This window comes from Rhopilema esculentum, chromosome 14, assembly GCF_057945365.1.
Source record: "Rhopilema esculentum isolate cy_ngs chromosome 14, ASM5794536v1, whole genome shotgun sequence".
Classification (NCBI taxonomy): Eukaryota; Metazoa; Cnidaria; class Scyphozoa; order Rhizostomeae; family Rhizostomatidae; genus Rhopilema; species Rhopilema esculentum.
This window is the reverse complement of record NC_142828.1, coordinates 1,869,638-1,883,479: the sequence shown is the minus strand read 5'-3', so window position 1 is coordinate 1,883,479 and position 13,842 is coordinate 1,869,638. Positions and strand designations below refer to the sequence as shown.

The following is a 13,842-nucleotide window of genomic DNA, read 5'->3' as shown; positions in this document are numbered from 1 at the left end:
ACAATTTAATGAGAACACGAGCCTCAAAATTAGTCAAAAGTTAAGAACAAATTAAGATTAAAAACAAAATGAGGCTGAGCTTCTGTAAAATGCAATTTTGAACAACGTTTATTCTCAAGATCAAGGTTTTTTGGCGATGTGTGGGTGCTTTTTCGGTGAATATCCAAATTTGTCAGCAAATTAAGGTAGTCTCATTCACTTTGTTGGCAAATGAGGCCTGTACACCACCCTACAGCTAGCACTCGCACTGCTTACACCATTTTAGATTAAGAACAAATCAAGAACAATCCAGCCTCAGATTTTCGAAAAAGTTAACAACAGTCAGCCTGAACTTAAATTTACTGGTTCTTATAAAAAGAGAGTGTATGACAGAAGCCGATCATCACCATAGACTTTTGTGTAATCAGAAGGCTGAAAGGATAATACATTTCTGTCATCCAAAAGTTTACTAATTTATATTAATCACAAAGTTATAAAGTGGAGAAAGATTTAGTAAAATAAAAGGTTGTTTTCTTGAAAGAATTAAAATAAATAAGGGGTAAATGTGAGCAAGAAGGATTATGAGACAAAAAGTTCATTTGTATCATGGTCATCAAATACATAAATAAATTTTTGTTGATGTATGTATTTCAGTAAAGTTTGTTAAGCTCTATATGAATACACAAGCTTTAATTGAAACCTCCAAGTTTTATTGCCAGTCCGTGTATTCGCTCCAACGAGCATTCACGCGCAGGTCATAAACAAGAGTTTAGAGCCGGGGAAGAGAATACTTAATTTGGCTATGCCGTCAACGTAAGTGTATTTTGAATATGACATTAATTCACTATTTATATTAAATTTGCATCGGATGGAAATTCATAAGATTTGGCTTGACAGCGGGACGCTATTGCAGGTGCGATTCCATTATCACAAAATGCATTGAACATTGTGTGAGCCTCGAAAACAAGTTTGGGTGTCAACATTCGTTACACCTGCCACCTAGGGAAATGGTTGCTGCCATTATCGGTGCTGCAGCTTGAGGAAGCAACAAATGCTGCCAATTAACATTGTTTCTGATCGCCTGGTCAAGTCACTAACAAAGGTAACACAGATGTCTACATTTTCATTCAAAGTTTCTTTTTTTAAGTTGTGCGAGTAAAAAAATATGGATTTATAAGAGTCCTTATCGCTCCGATTTTGGATCTTCTCTTGCCACTAGCAGAACTTTTAGGGGAATAATTAACATTGGGGATGAACAATTTTGTTTTTGAATTTGTACAATATGGGTAAATGAAGACCTAAAAGTAGATAATTATTACGATAATTCTATCTTGATCCAATGATAATATTTATGCGGTGTATTTGCGTTTGGCAGACAAGGGGAAACAATCTTAATTGCATTGTATCACAAATTCTGCATTTAAGGAATATGTTCTCGGAGTATTCGTAAAACTTTTGAAGGTTTATAGAGCAGAAAGATATAAAAAGATTTGTACATTCGAGCAACCTGAGCTAGGAGTGGATCTTGCTTATAGAAAACACATACATAATTTAAATCTTGCTTTTCTCTCCATACCCGTCACTTCTTTTGTCTACTTTGCGCAAATTTGATTGTTTATTTCAGCTACACTCAAAGATTGAATAAATTCGTTAACTGATAGGGAATTGGCACGTGATGCATGCGTTGTTGAAATGTCTGAAAGAAAGCAGATTCAAGTTGGAAAAGGTATGAGAATATCCTCTTCTCAAACACCCAACTACAAGGAATTATAGAAGAATTAACATTCTTTGATTTTGAATGTAAATAAAACCCAACAATATTCGTTGACTCTGACAGTAGTAAGAAGCCTTCTGAATTTTTTAGATACTGGCAGGGTGAAGGTCTATGTGAGAATACGACCGCTGAACCGAGAAGAAAATGCAACTAAAACACAAAGTGTGCTGCAGGTCTCGAAGGAGCTCTCGCAGGTAATGCCCAGTCTTTCAGTTCTTACATTTGTACAAAGTACGTGGAAAATAAAGAAATAATTTTCAATAAGGAAAAAACTTTTCTGAAATTCTTATTCATAGCATTGACGTTTATTTTCTTAATTTCGATTCATAATTTAATGTCATTTCGTTGCGTGCATCAGCTTATCGCCAAAAAACAACAGGTTGACAAAAATTTTAGGCCAGGGGTCCTCAGCAAATGGGTGGGTGCCTCTTCAGAACAACCACGAAAAATTCAGCCCACCGGCAATGACGTCATAAGAACCATTGCAACAACAACAACGACAAAATTCTAGGCAAAGAATAAAATCCAAGATGGGTGAACGGGTTGCTTACATATCTCGATCAGAACACTTTAGTGCAAGCCATAGGCTACATAGTGTACATTTAAGCGACGAAGAGAACAAAGTTTTATATGGAAAGTGCAATAATTTAAATGGGCATGGCCACAATTATCACTTTGAAGTGGTCGTTAGAGGGCCCATCGATCCAGTAACAGGGATGGTTATGAATTTATGTGATTTAAAAAATGATATTGAAACTGCAGTACTTGAGAAACTTGATCACAAAAATCTCGACCTTGATGTTGAATACTTTAAAAACGTTGTCAGCACAGCGGAGAATATATCTGTGTTTATTTGGAAGGAGCTGAAGAAAGTGATGAAGAACCCTGAACTGCTTTATGAAGTGAAACTTCATGAAACATCAAAAAATGTTGTTATATACAGAGGCGAAATGGCTACTTAAAGAGTTATTCTAGAAAATATCGTGAATTGCTTTTTTGATAGCAATATAAATGTAAGAAACGTAGCATTAAACTGTACTGTTGCATCTTTTAAGCTATAGAAGAGTATTTTAATTGTTTTTCACAACCTCAGTCTTTAACCCCATCCTACAAGCAAGCAGAGCAGAATAGAAAGCACGCTACATTTTTGTCAAAAAATATTTGAATTAGAAAGCTTCAAGAAGCGCATCTAAATGATAAAATTTTTAATTTAAAAAAAACAAATGAATAAATTAAAACAAAGACAGTGATGGTAGCTCTGGCCCAGCAATTCAGACTTGAATCACCCTAAACATTAAGTGTGCTTGTGAAAAGCTCAAAAACATTCCAAGCTTTGTGTGCCAAATTTCTGTGATTATTACAATCTCAGATGCACTCTTGACATACTTTCCAGTTTTGATATTTTTAACTGTATGAGGTTGAATGAAAATGGCATCAACATAGAGAATAACAATTAAACTTTATCCTTGATAGCTTCTTAACTTAATTCCATTGGATTAAACTCATTTTCTATCATTGAAAAGTCCCTTTTGATCGTTTGTATGACAGGTTTTTGCAAAAAGTTTGATCAGAAATCAGAAATAAAGATCAGTACAGGAAGCAAGTTTATTCTATGAAAAATTTAAAGCAGTTCATACTATGCTGTCTCTTATGTGATCAATGTTGTCTCTATCATGATTAAGAAGCATGTGGTATACCAATAATGATAGAACTATCAAATTACACACATTTAAGCATGTGCAGTTCTGTCTAAAAATAATGAAACTACACCACCATCTGACCACCTACTTAACAACAGTCTTCATAAAGGCATATGTTGATAAGACTGGCTAAATTTTGGTTGAGGTTATTTACCAAATAGCAACAGCTTTAATGTCATGCCAGATGGTACCAATGCGAGAGACGGCCTTATGCACACCCAGTTTGCCTCTGAATACGATGGCAACAGGTAACACAATGCATATCTAAATACATGAACGCTATAAAGAAAGCCTGTAAATCCTGTAATTATTTTTACTGCAACAATTTGCACTTTTAGTAAGGTAAAGTATTATTATTCTTTTCAGATTTCTGTTGGCCCTGATGCGAAGACAAAGTCTGATAAAATTTTCCAGTTTGATCATGTGTTTCCACCTGACGTAACCAATCAGCAGGTAAATATTTTAGAACAATTAAGTCAATTATGAATTCAAGCAAAAAAAATTTAAATATTTCTAGATAAAGTGGTAGTTCCATTATGCCTTCCTAACCGAACTCACTACATGGTAAATAAAATCTTCTTCAAATTTCAGGTCTGTGATCAACTGAGCAAGCCAATTGTAAATTCTGCATTAAATGGTTTTAATGGTACTTTGATAGCATATGGCCAAACTGGAACAGGTATTCTATAAGATTGTTTTTGAAAAGTAAACATGTTTAGCTTTTTATTTTATATGGCTTGCATTGAAGAATTGTGGTAAAACTATTAAAAATGATGGGCGAAGAATGGAAAGGCCACTGTATTAGGACCGCTTGCTGGAGTCTTTTGGCAAAGTAGAAAATGGGAACTGGGAACCAAGGACGGCGGAGCATATTACACATAGAGGGGGCTAAAATGTTTTTTCCGGAGGAAGCTAAACATGCTAAAAATTAAGAGCTGGATGATTTTTGGTATGATTCTAAGTACATTTTGGAAATTATTGAAGGAGGGGGGGGGGGGGGGTCTGAAACCGCAATCCCTCCTGGGAATGTAGCAATGCTCAGACAAAGACAGAAAATTGAAAGGTAAAAAACTGTTTATATATACTGTATATTTTGTTTATATATTTTGTTCTGTTCACAGGGTTTCCTTGGAGAAACTAAATGGGTGCCACATTTTTTCAAGAGGAAAACAACTGTATGATAAATTATGAGGTTTTCGAAATTTGCATTTTTGAGTCAGTAATTTCCTTTCTTTGCAGGGAAAACACACACTCTTATGGCAGCTGATGGAATTACTCATGACATCATACACAGAGTGTTTAATAGTATTAACAGTGACACCAAGCATAATTTCAAAGTAATGCCTTTTTAGATTCTTGCAATATACAACTGTTATTTTACATACTTTCCAAGAACTTTTCACCTTGTTTCAAAAATAAAATATCAAAATGCAAAATGTGTGGATTTGAACAGACAGAGATTTAACTGCAAAAACATATCAACAAGGTGACATTTCTTAAAACCAAATGTTGTATGATTTGATGAACTTTCTTTATTTTCTGGTCAATTTATTACTATCCTTTATGCCATTCTGTTTCCATTGTGTTCAACCAATTTTATCTAGCTTCAAACATACTTGCCTTTTTTTTAAAAAGGTTTCAGCTTCATATCTTCAAATATATCAAGAAAAGATTCACGATCTGCTTACAAACAATACAAGAGTTGAGCTATGCATTAGAGAAAACTCTAAATCGGGTGGGTGAAATTTTACACCTTAATGATAACCTGTACTTTTCAATCATAATCTTATTCTATTCATTTTCCTGAAAATTTGTGAAAATCTTGCATTCCTTGGAAAACACAAAGACGCACCATTAGAGCAAGTGCCTAAGATGCATTAAACAAGATTTATAAGGTTGAATGAGGGTTGATAAATGTAATGAAATGTAGTGAATTGATAGAATTTATTTTTTGGGTGTTTCTGAAAGATTATCGTTTGTTTTTAGGTATATATGTCGAGAACCTCACTGAATATGTTATTCGAAGCCCAGCAGAAGCCCTGGCCTTGATTGCCTTTGGAAAACGAAGATTGGTATTTGCTGAAACTAAAATGAATAGAACTTCAAGCAGGTAAACAGTAACAAGTTAGTTTGTTTTTCAAAATTATGTCATGATGAAAATTTGTCACCTCTCAAAAAGGTTGCTAGCCAGTTAATTTTGACCAAATTTTTTGATAGATCACATTCAGTATTTCAACTTTCAATTGAAAAAGCACCAAAGAAAGAGAGACATACCACAGAGGAGAACACATACAAAGGTGCTTGTTGCCTTTGTCTTATTTTTCTTTGTTTGTGTCTTAGTGAACAGTTGTCCACAAAACATCAATCTGCTTTTGATGTTTTTTGCCAGTCATGGAAATCCAATAGCTTTTCTGTTATGATATAATGCTGATTAGAAAAGCAATATGTAGGCATTTATTGACTCAATATCAAGTGATAACGATAATGTGCACATGCTCAAAATGTTGTCTTTTTAACAATCACAACTAATGATTTATTTGCATGTTGTATTAGCATTTTGAATAGTCACTTTTTTACTGCTAATATATGGAATGTTAATTTACCTTTCTTTAGACCTGCGGAAGAATAAGTCATCAACTAAAAGGACACCAGAGGTATAAAAATCTTAAACGGTAAACTTCAATAAGGGAAAATGTGTCATGGATACACTGTTTCCAATAGTTTCAAGCTCGCATGACTGTAAAATATTTATGATAGTTCTTTTTCCATCAGTGATTAAGATATGAAGCTAGATAGTACTAGCTAAGCCTTTCTTATCTATAAACGGTATAACACTTTTCTGGCATTGCATCTTTAATTTTAACTGTCAGTGTTGTACAAGTGAATTGGAACTCAAGATAATGATTAACTTTCAAATTAAAAAATGTTTTCCTGATGTTACAGAGTGTCATGGAAAGGATGGGTTTGGATGAAGATGTTATCATAAAAGGCAAAATTCATCTGTGAGTATGCATTTGCTCACAAATGAATTAAACTTTTGAACAGAAGATAAAATTGATGACAATTGGGACTCTTTCGCTCTTTTCAAATAACTTTTCAGGAGCAAAATTTACTTGATCAAAGAGTTCATTTTGTCTTTGAATCAAATTATTAATTTCATTTCTATTTCATTTGACCTCATAAACAAAGTCAAACTGGCTTATCATTTCAGCTGTGATTTGGCTGGAAGTGAAAGAGTGAAAAAAACATGTGCATCAGGAGAAAGGCTCAGCGAAGCACAACATATCAACTCTTCTTTATTAGAACTTGGGTAAGTTTGTATAATTTAGTTAGTAAATCTCTACATATTAGCTCAAAGGAACAAACCCACCGCTTGAGAGACCAGAGCTATAGGGATATCTTCCATTGCTTGTCTCAAACATTTTTAAGCAACTAACCAAAAACACAACCAATGAACCTACAAGTAAACTGTTTCAGTGAAAATTAGTGCACAAGACAGAAAACAATGGTTATTATGCACAAACAATAAAAGGACATGAAAACATGTTTATTGACAAGATTTTGAAGAAAATAATTCATCACAAGTTCCCATGGTTTTATGTCTGTTCATTGATTTTATTTCTGCTCTTTGATATTCTTTTAATATAAAGAAAACATTTTTGCTATGATTACATTTGTTTTTAGGAATGTCATTCAAGCACTAGCTGACTCAAGAAAAAGCCATGTTCCCTTCCGAAATTCAGTGCTTACTAGGCTACTGCAAGAAAGTCTTGGTGGCAATTGCAAAACCAGTTTAATTGTAAGATTTTATGTCACTGTTTTATTGAGGGGTGTCTCTTTAATGATTTTAAAGCATTGATTATTTCAGGCTATGTAGGTAATATTGCTAAAGTTGTATCTAGCAGCTGAAATTCCATTCAAGATAGCTGAACTCTACAACATAGCCTTGCAGTGCACAGACAGGTTGTAATAAAAATAGATTGGATAAATCAAGACCTAAATTCTACTTTGACATAATTTATTTTTTCCATGAAACAGCAGTGATTTACTGGTCACTTTATGAGGTTAATATGTACCTTCATTTGAGATTAATTTTTGCATAGATTTTGGGGGTAATTATAAATCACACCCAACTAGAACAAGTTTTGAAACAGTATAAATCTGTCACAGGTTTGCAAATGTTATATTTTTCTAATAAATTGTATTTTTAATTGAACAAGGTTTGTGTCTCCCCAACATTGAAAAACATTCATGAGACAAAAAGCACATTGAATTTTGGATCACGTGCCATGAGAGTCACAAATACTGCTTTTGTGAATATGGAGGTAAATTTATATTGCACTATCAAATTCTATGAACTATGAAAACAGCAATGATGTAAGTTTTTGTTACCTGATTTAAGTGCTAGGTATAAGTGATATGGAGATGCAAAAACAGGAGTTAAACAAGAAGAACTGCTCTATGTTGTAATTATGAGGTTATACCTAATGAGGTGTAACAGCTAGTGCATTTATACCTGTTGCATAATAATTGTATATATTAATAAACTTACAATTAAAACTTGGAACTAATTCGTCTGTAAACATCATGAAAGGATAAACTAAAATTAAAACTTACAAGGAAACTAGCAATCACAAACATTTTATGTACAAGTATTATAAATGAAACTTTTTAGTTATATCAAAATTTAAAAACTTAAAACTTTGCAATTTTGGCACACACTTATTGGCTAATTCATTTTCCAAAACATGAATTAACAAAACAGACAAATATTTGCTTGTTCTAAGTTGCTGCTTTGATGGAGAAAAACAGAATGCAAGTTCTGAGTGTTAACATAAAGGGTTTTTAAGTTATCCAGAGTATACTTGTTTTCTGTTTAAGATGTATAAGATTGTAGAGAATTTTACATTAATAAATGACTTTCTTTTCTAAAGGTTGATTTTAAGAGGCTATCTGAGAGTCTGCTGAAGAAACTGGAGCAACAAGGTAAAAATTGTAATGTCATAGAAAAGGACCTCAAAGATTGATTGCTTACTGTTGAAGCTTTGATTCAAACTGGCTTTTTCCCTCGTGAGAGAAACCTTAAGTTGATGATAATACAGTGATGTTGCAATCATAGGGCATATTCGGGGGGCACATGCCATAGCCCAACTTTTTTAAAATGCCGTAATTCTTAGAAGTACTCTCTTTAGAACTTCCAGAAAAGTGTCCCTTTTTCTGGGAAATAGTTCCTCTTTTCTATCTGTGACCCTTCAACTAAGAAATGCTTCTGATTTCTTTACTACAATGACTGAATGATTGCAATGCATACAAAATCCCTTGATATTTTTGCATACAAAATATGCACCACAACATTAGATCGTAGATTTTTAGAAAACTTATAAAGAGTACTTTTGACTTTCAAAACGGAGTTGATCATTAGGATGTATTATTTTGCAGAGCATGAGCTTACAGAACTTCGCAGGAACTGCAACAAGGAGTGGCAGTCAGAAAAACAAGAACTGGTAGATCAAGTGGAAACAATTTCAAGTGAGTCTGAAGCAGTGATAAAATCATTGAAGACAATGTACGAGCAACAAGTGAGTGCACTTCATAGTTGTTTTTAAGAAGCCTAGAGTTAAAATTTAGCTTGTTGTCTTTGGCTATTCTGGTTCTATCGCCTATCATAAGGTTTTCTTGTCTTCCATTTAGTTGCTCACTTTTTAAAAGATGTAAACCCAGGCTTTGCAAAGCTGGCTCTTCAAACATTTGTGGCCAAAAACTGACTTCTTTTCTTAAATCCAGTCAAATGGGGCTAACCCCATTTCCCTCTACTTTTGAAAAGAGCCACTTAAAAAGAGTGAATTGATAAAGACTGGACAATTCAAGCCAGTTTTTTTATTCAGACTGAGCATTTTTGTAATAAATTCAGATTTTTGAATTAATAAAGTAATTGGCTATAATGAATAAAATACTTTTAGGTTGAACATCTGAAAAGGACAATTGCAGATGTTGAAAGTGAAATTTCTTCAAAAGATAATTGTATTGCAAGTTTAAAAGAGGAACTCAAGAGTGCAAGAACAAAGGAGATTGATGAAGATCGAATTGCGAAATTGCTCCTGCTCAATGAAATGACAAGTCTTGATCTGCTTGCTGCAGCTGGATGCGGTAACCAGTTAGATGATGTGTCATGTAAAAATGATTGGAAAGCAGTTAGAAATGCTCTTCTTGAGCACTGCTTAGTTCTCTTGCAGTACTCCAGTTTGTTTCTGGGTCAAGGAACTGCTAGTAACAACACAATGCCATTATTTTTAAAAGCTGGTGGCGATTTCAGTGTTGACACTGCTTTTGAAAGAAAGATGAGTGGCCAGGAGAGAATTCAGCAATTGAAGGAAGTTTTATGTCAAAGTAAGATTAAAATGGACTGTGAACTTTCAAGGCTTTTTCAGGACCATGCTAACAAGAAGTCTTGTGGTAAGTTTAATTGTAATATTGCAAAGTCTAAAGAGTTGAATTTATTTTATTCACATAAGAGGGGGAAGTTTAGGCCTTATGTGGGTTGAAAAAGAATCATGTATGCAAGCATGCTAGTGTTTGTTCTGTCTTGTTTACCAAAATGCTAAAGTCATTAGCACTTCTGCTATAAAAGACTTGATACTAATGGAACTGTTCTAAGATACTAAATGTAGTTTTATTTGGTTGAATGACATGAATTTGAAAATAGTAAGTAGATTTTAAAACAATTTAATAAAAAATGGAAACATTTGGAGTCATGGATAAAACACTTTTTGTAAGACACTTTTCAAAGTGTGAAATTAAGAGAAATGACTGAAAGTGATCAGCAATTTATCATTGTTTGTTAATTAGAACTAATCTATCTTGTTGGTGTATTTTTCTTTTGATGACCCTTAACCCCCTATTCTAGCTATGCCCCTGACCATTTTAGAACCACTGGGTAAATGCTGTTAACAGATTTTTTAAGACAGGTAGACTTAGTTTTCTTGTTTTGGCTTTTGCCGGTGTAAGGGGCCAATTGCTGATATTAGAGAGCCAACCAAATCATGGGTCATTCAAACATACAGTTTTTCCTTTTGCCCTTCCCTGTCTCTGTACCTGGATATAGATTTCTGTTCACCTTTTATTACTGTTAAACGTTTCAGACTTTAGCACAATGTTGAGCAAAGTGGCTGGTTGCCTCTGCAGTTACAATCAATTGTATTAGAATTGTTGTGTACAAACTGTGTTAATAACCATTGGTTGAAAACAAATTGATATTGTTTATATCAATAAAGAAAATAATCTTCTTAAAAATAGATTTTTGTCCCTAATTCTTGCAGATAACAATCTGAACAGCCAAAGACCTTCCAATAGCCTGCTTTTGTAAATTTAAGCCCCTCTCTATTAAGCCCCCCTTGAGAAGCAAAAATTTGAAATAAGCTCCCCTCTCTATTAAGCCCCTCCTCTTAAGCCCCTGATATCAAACAAAGAAAACATATGCATTGAGTAGGTCTCTTGATGGGTGTGATGATGATAAGATTGTGTGCATGAAATACAGTCCATGTCAATTTTTATTTGTGCGCCTTTGAAACCCCTTGGAAATCAGTCGAAATTTGTTTAGAAGATTTCCCGGGGGATATCAATCAATCCTGGTGACTCTGAGAAAGATGAGGACATAATTGATTGATTTTAAGAAACTTTTGAAGCTGCTTTTCAGCAAAGTTTTTTGAGAACGTTTGTATGACATTTTTATGACAAAAATGAATGAGGTTATTTTTTCAACGTTTTTACATTGAATTATTAATAAGCCCTTCTCTCTTTTAAGCCCCCTCTAGGACTGACAAAATAAATAAGCCCCCTGAGGGCTAAATAGAGCTTTTACGGTCTAATCAATACCCAGAGACAATTTCTGAATTATGTTCTTTCTGTTTTGTTAGACATCGAAGGCAGTGATGCCCAGTCAAGCAATGTGCTGGAATTGTGCAAAATTATACTCGAAAAAGGACATTTGTCACGTAAAATAGCTGTTGAAAATCAGGAGTTGCGAATGAAAATAGCTTCGATACTTGGAGAAACTGAAGCAAACAAGGACGAAGTTAGAGCAAAGCAGGTTGAAAATCAGATTAGAAACATGGAAGTTTTTGCAGAGAAATTGAAAATGGCTTTTGATGTGCAAACCGATGTGGATGACAAATTTTCAGGATTTGAGTTTACATTAAGTAAAATTGAAGATATTCTTGCCGAAAAAAGTGGCAAGGAAGAGAAAGACGATGCTGAATTGAAATCTCAAAAACAAAAAGGGATTACCAGGAATGATAATAACACAAAAATGGAAAAGAAATCATTAAAAGCAAATAGTGAAAAAACTGATCACAGTAGGGACTCAAACGAATGCAGAGCAGATTTGCCTTTGCAGGGGAAGGAAGCTCGTCACAAGCAATATTTGGAGAGAAATAAAGGCAAGGAGCACCAAGGAACAAACAATGCTACCAAAGTTGAAGCTTTTTCAAAATTGATCCAAATTAAACAAGAGGATAATTTGATGCAATTTATAAAACAGGAGGAAAAAGAAAATAAGGCCCCTCACCTTGAAAATTTTGTTTCTTTGCACAAAGAATTGACCAATTTCGATTTACCTAAAGAAAAAGCATTTTTATCAAATTTTGTTTCTGACGTCAAGGAAATAGAAAACTTCATAAACGAATGCATTGATGTGGAAGGAGAAATATCTAAAGTCAAGGCGGAACTAGAGAGGAAAAAGAAAAAAGAGCTTGGTGTGATAAAATACGGAAAGAAGAAAGGTAGAAAAAAGGGTATCGATGCTTTAAATGAATTTAGTTCGTTTGCTGCCAACGGGATTTCAGTAAATAGGAATTTGGTTCAAAGAATTCACAACCAGCAAATAATTGGACACGGTAAAAATGCTTGCATGACAGCCAGTAAGAAAGCATTGGCAGTTCAAGAACCTTTTCACATGTCAATCATTAGCAAAACACGACACAATAATGACCTTTGTATGCCATCGCAGTTGATTCAAGGGGGCTACTATGTCCCATCATTTCTCTTTTTCCCAGTGGCATTGCACCCACCAATGCATCCCTGCTGCTTTCAGTGCAAGGCAGATGCATTAAGCTGTTGCCATGACTGCTCAAATTACGACGACTGGAACGCAGCTCAGCCTGCACAGCTTTGCAAGCGTTTGTTAGGAGCTCCTTTTGATGCAACAATCAACAATCGATTTGCTGGAGAGTACCTGTGTAGCGAAAGTGAAAGCAATGCGATTGAAAACGAGCTGGTAAGCAAAAGTGCAGCCGAAAGCAACAAAACACTGCAAAGGGCATCAGACATGACTTCAAACGAAACAGATTTACAAACTCAACGCCAAGGGGAAAATAGAGTGACAGGTTATGAACGAGATTTTTTTTTGGAAGACAACTGGGCTGGGAAGCAGCAGGTCTCTTCAGTTCCAGGACTCAACCAATGCTTAGGGAGAAATGTTGATGGTTTTGATGAACATCAACGTGCCCATAATTCTGTGGACTCCAAGTCTTTGAAAGGTGAAAACGAGCAACTAAATGTATTATTTGAAAATGAAGGTGAACCAATTACCAGGGTAACTGCCTCTTACGATGAGCACCTGAGAGAGCTGGGCATCCAATCCATCGAGTCTTGCAAATGCAAGCAAGCCCCTTCATGGAATGACTGTGAACATGGAACGGCTAACGCATTAACTATATCCAAAAGCACTGACAACGATTCTCTCACATCTGATGAAGAACTAGACCGAAAACTCGGATACCTAGTTGACGAAAATAGTACCGGATTTGTAGACGATTGCCAGGGGAAAAAACTTGATACTAAATCAGGGGCTAATTTGAAACGAACGATATCCTTCGAGAAACTGTTGATTCGAGACTGTGGTTTACTTGAAGTTCAAATATCAACAGGAGTCACTCAGAACCAATACGGAGATTCGTTTTTGTCCCCCCTGGTGAAAGATGATGGTGACATTGAATATATGCTAGAACAAGAAAAAGAATGCGACGTCATTGAACCGGAACTTGATGACAACACTGAAAATCAACAAGGAGTTGTTGTCAAAAAATCCTGGTCCCTATCCAACTGGTTTTGGTGGAAAAAGGGTGCAGGATACAAAGCTCCAGTTGTTTCTGTTGTCATCCAATGAAATTTGTAACCAGCTGAAAAAATAACAAAAAGTCTCTCTGTTAAGTCATCAAAAACTGGATATCGAGGGGGAGTACAAATGCCCTGGGTCCCAGCCTAGCAGGTTCAGACAGCTGACAATACTACATTGAAAGGAAAGGAAGCAGTTGGTTTTGAACAAAATTCAAAATTTATTTTCAAAACTGCGATGAATTTACGATCAAACTAATACAAAATCATTAATAATAT

At 34.7% G+C, this 13,842-nt stretch overlaps 1 protein-coding gene across 3 annotated transcripts; it reads left to right on the top strand.

Moving 5' to 3' along the window:
* Positions 1-704: 704 nt before the first annotated feature.
* On the top strand, positions 705-13,636 carry LOC135695885 (uncharacterized). 3 transcript variants are annotated; one of them, XM_065215093.2, is made up of 18 exons: positions 705-1,081; positions 1,641-1,705; positions 1,844-1,947; positions 3,820-3,906; positions 4,045-4,132; positions 4,693-4,790; positions 5,089-5,188; positions 5,440-5,563; positions 5,671-5,750; positions 6,067-6,107; positions 6,397-6,455; positions 6,665-6,763; positions 7,138-7,252; positions 7,674-7,778; positions 8,388-8,439; positions 8,893-9,032; positions 9,414-9,906; positions 11,367-13,636. In XM_065215093.2, exons 2-18 carry the CDS (start codon positions 1,672-1,674, stop codon positions 13,613-13,615), a joined length of 4,068 nt encoding a protein of 1,355 aa, XP_065071165.2. In that variant the 5' UTR covers positions 705-1,081; positions 1,641-1,671; the 3' UTR covers positions 13,616-13,636. The 3 variants fall into 3 exon arrangements, with proteins under 3 accessions (XP_065071165.2, XP_088968470.1, XP_065071164.2); XM_065215092.2 differs by having other exon boundaries at positions 706-1,081; positions 1,604-1,705; XM_089112344.1 differs by having other exon boundaries at positions 705-1,705.
* The last annotated feature ends 206 nt before the right edge of the window (positions 13,637-13,842 follow it).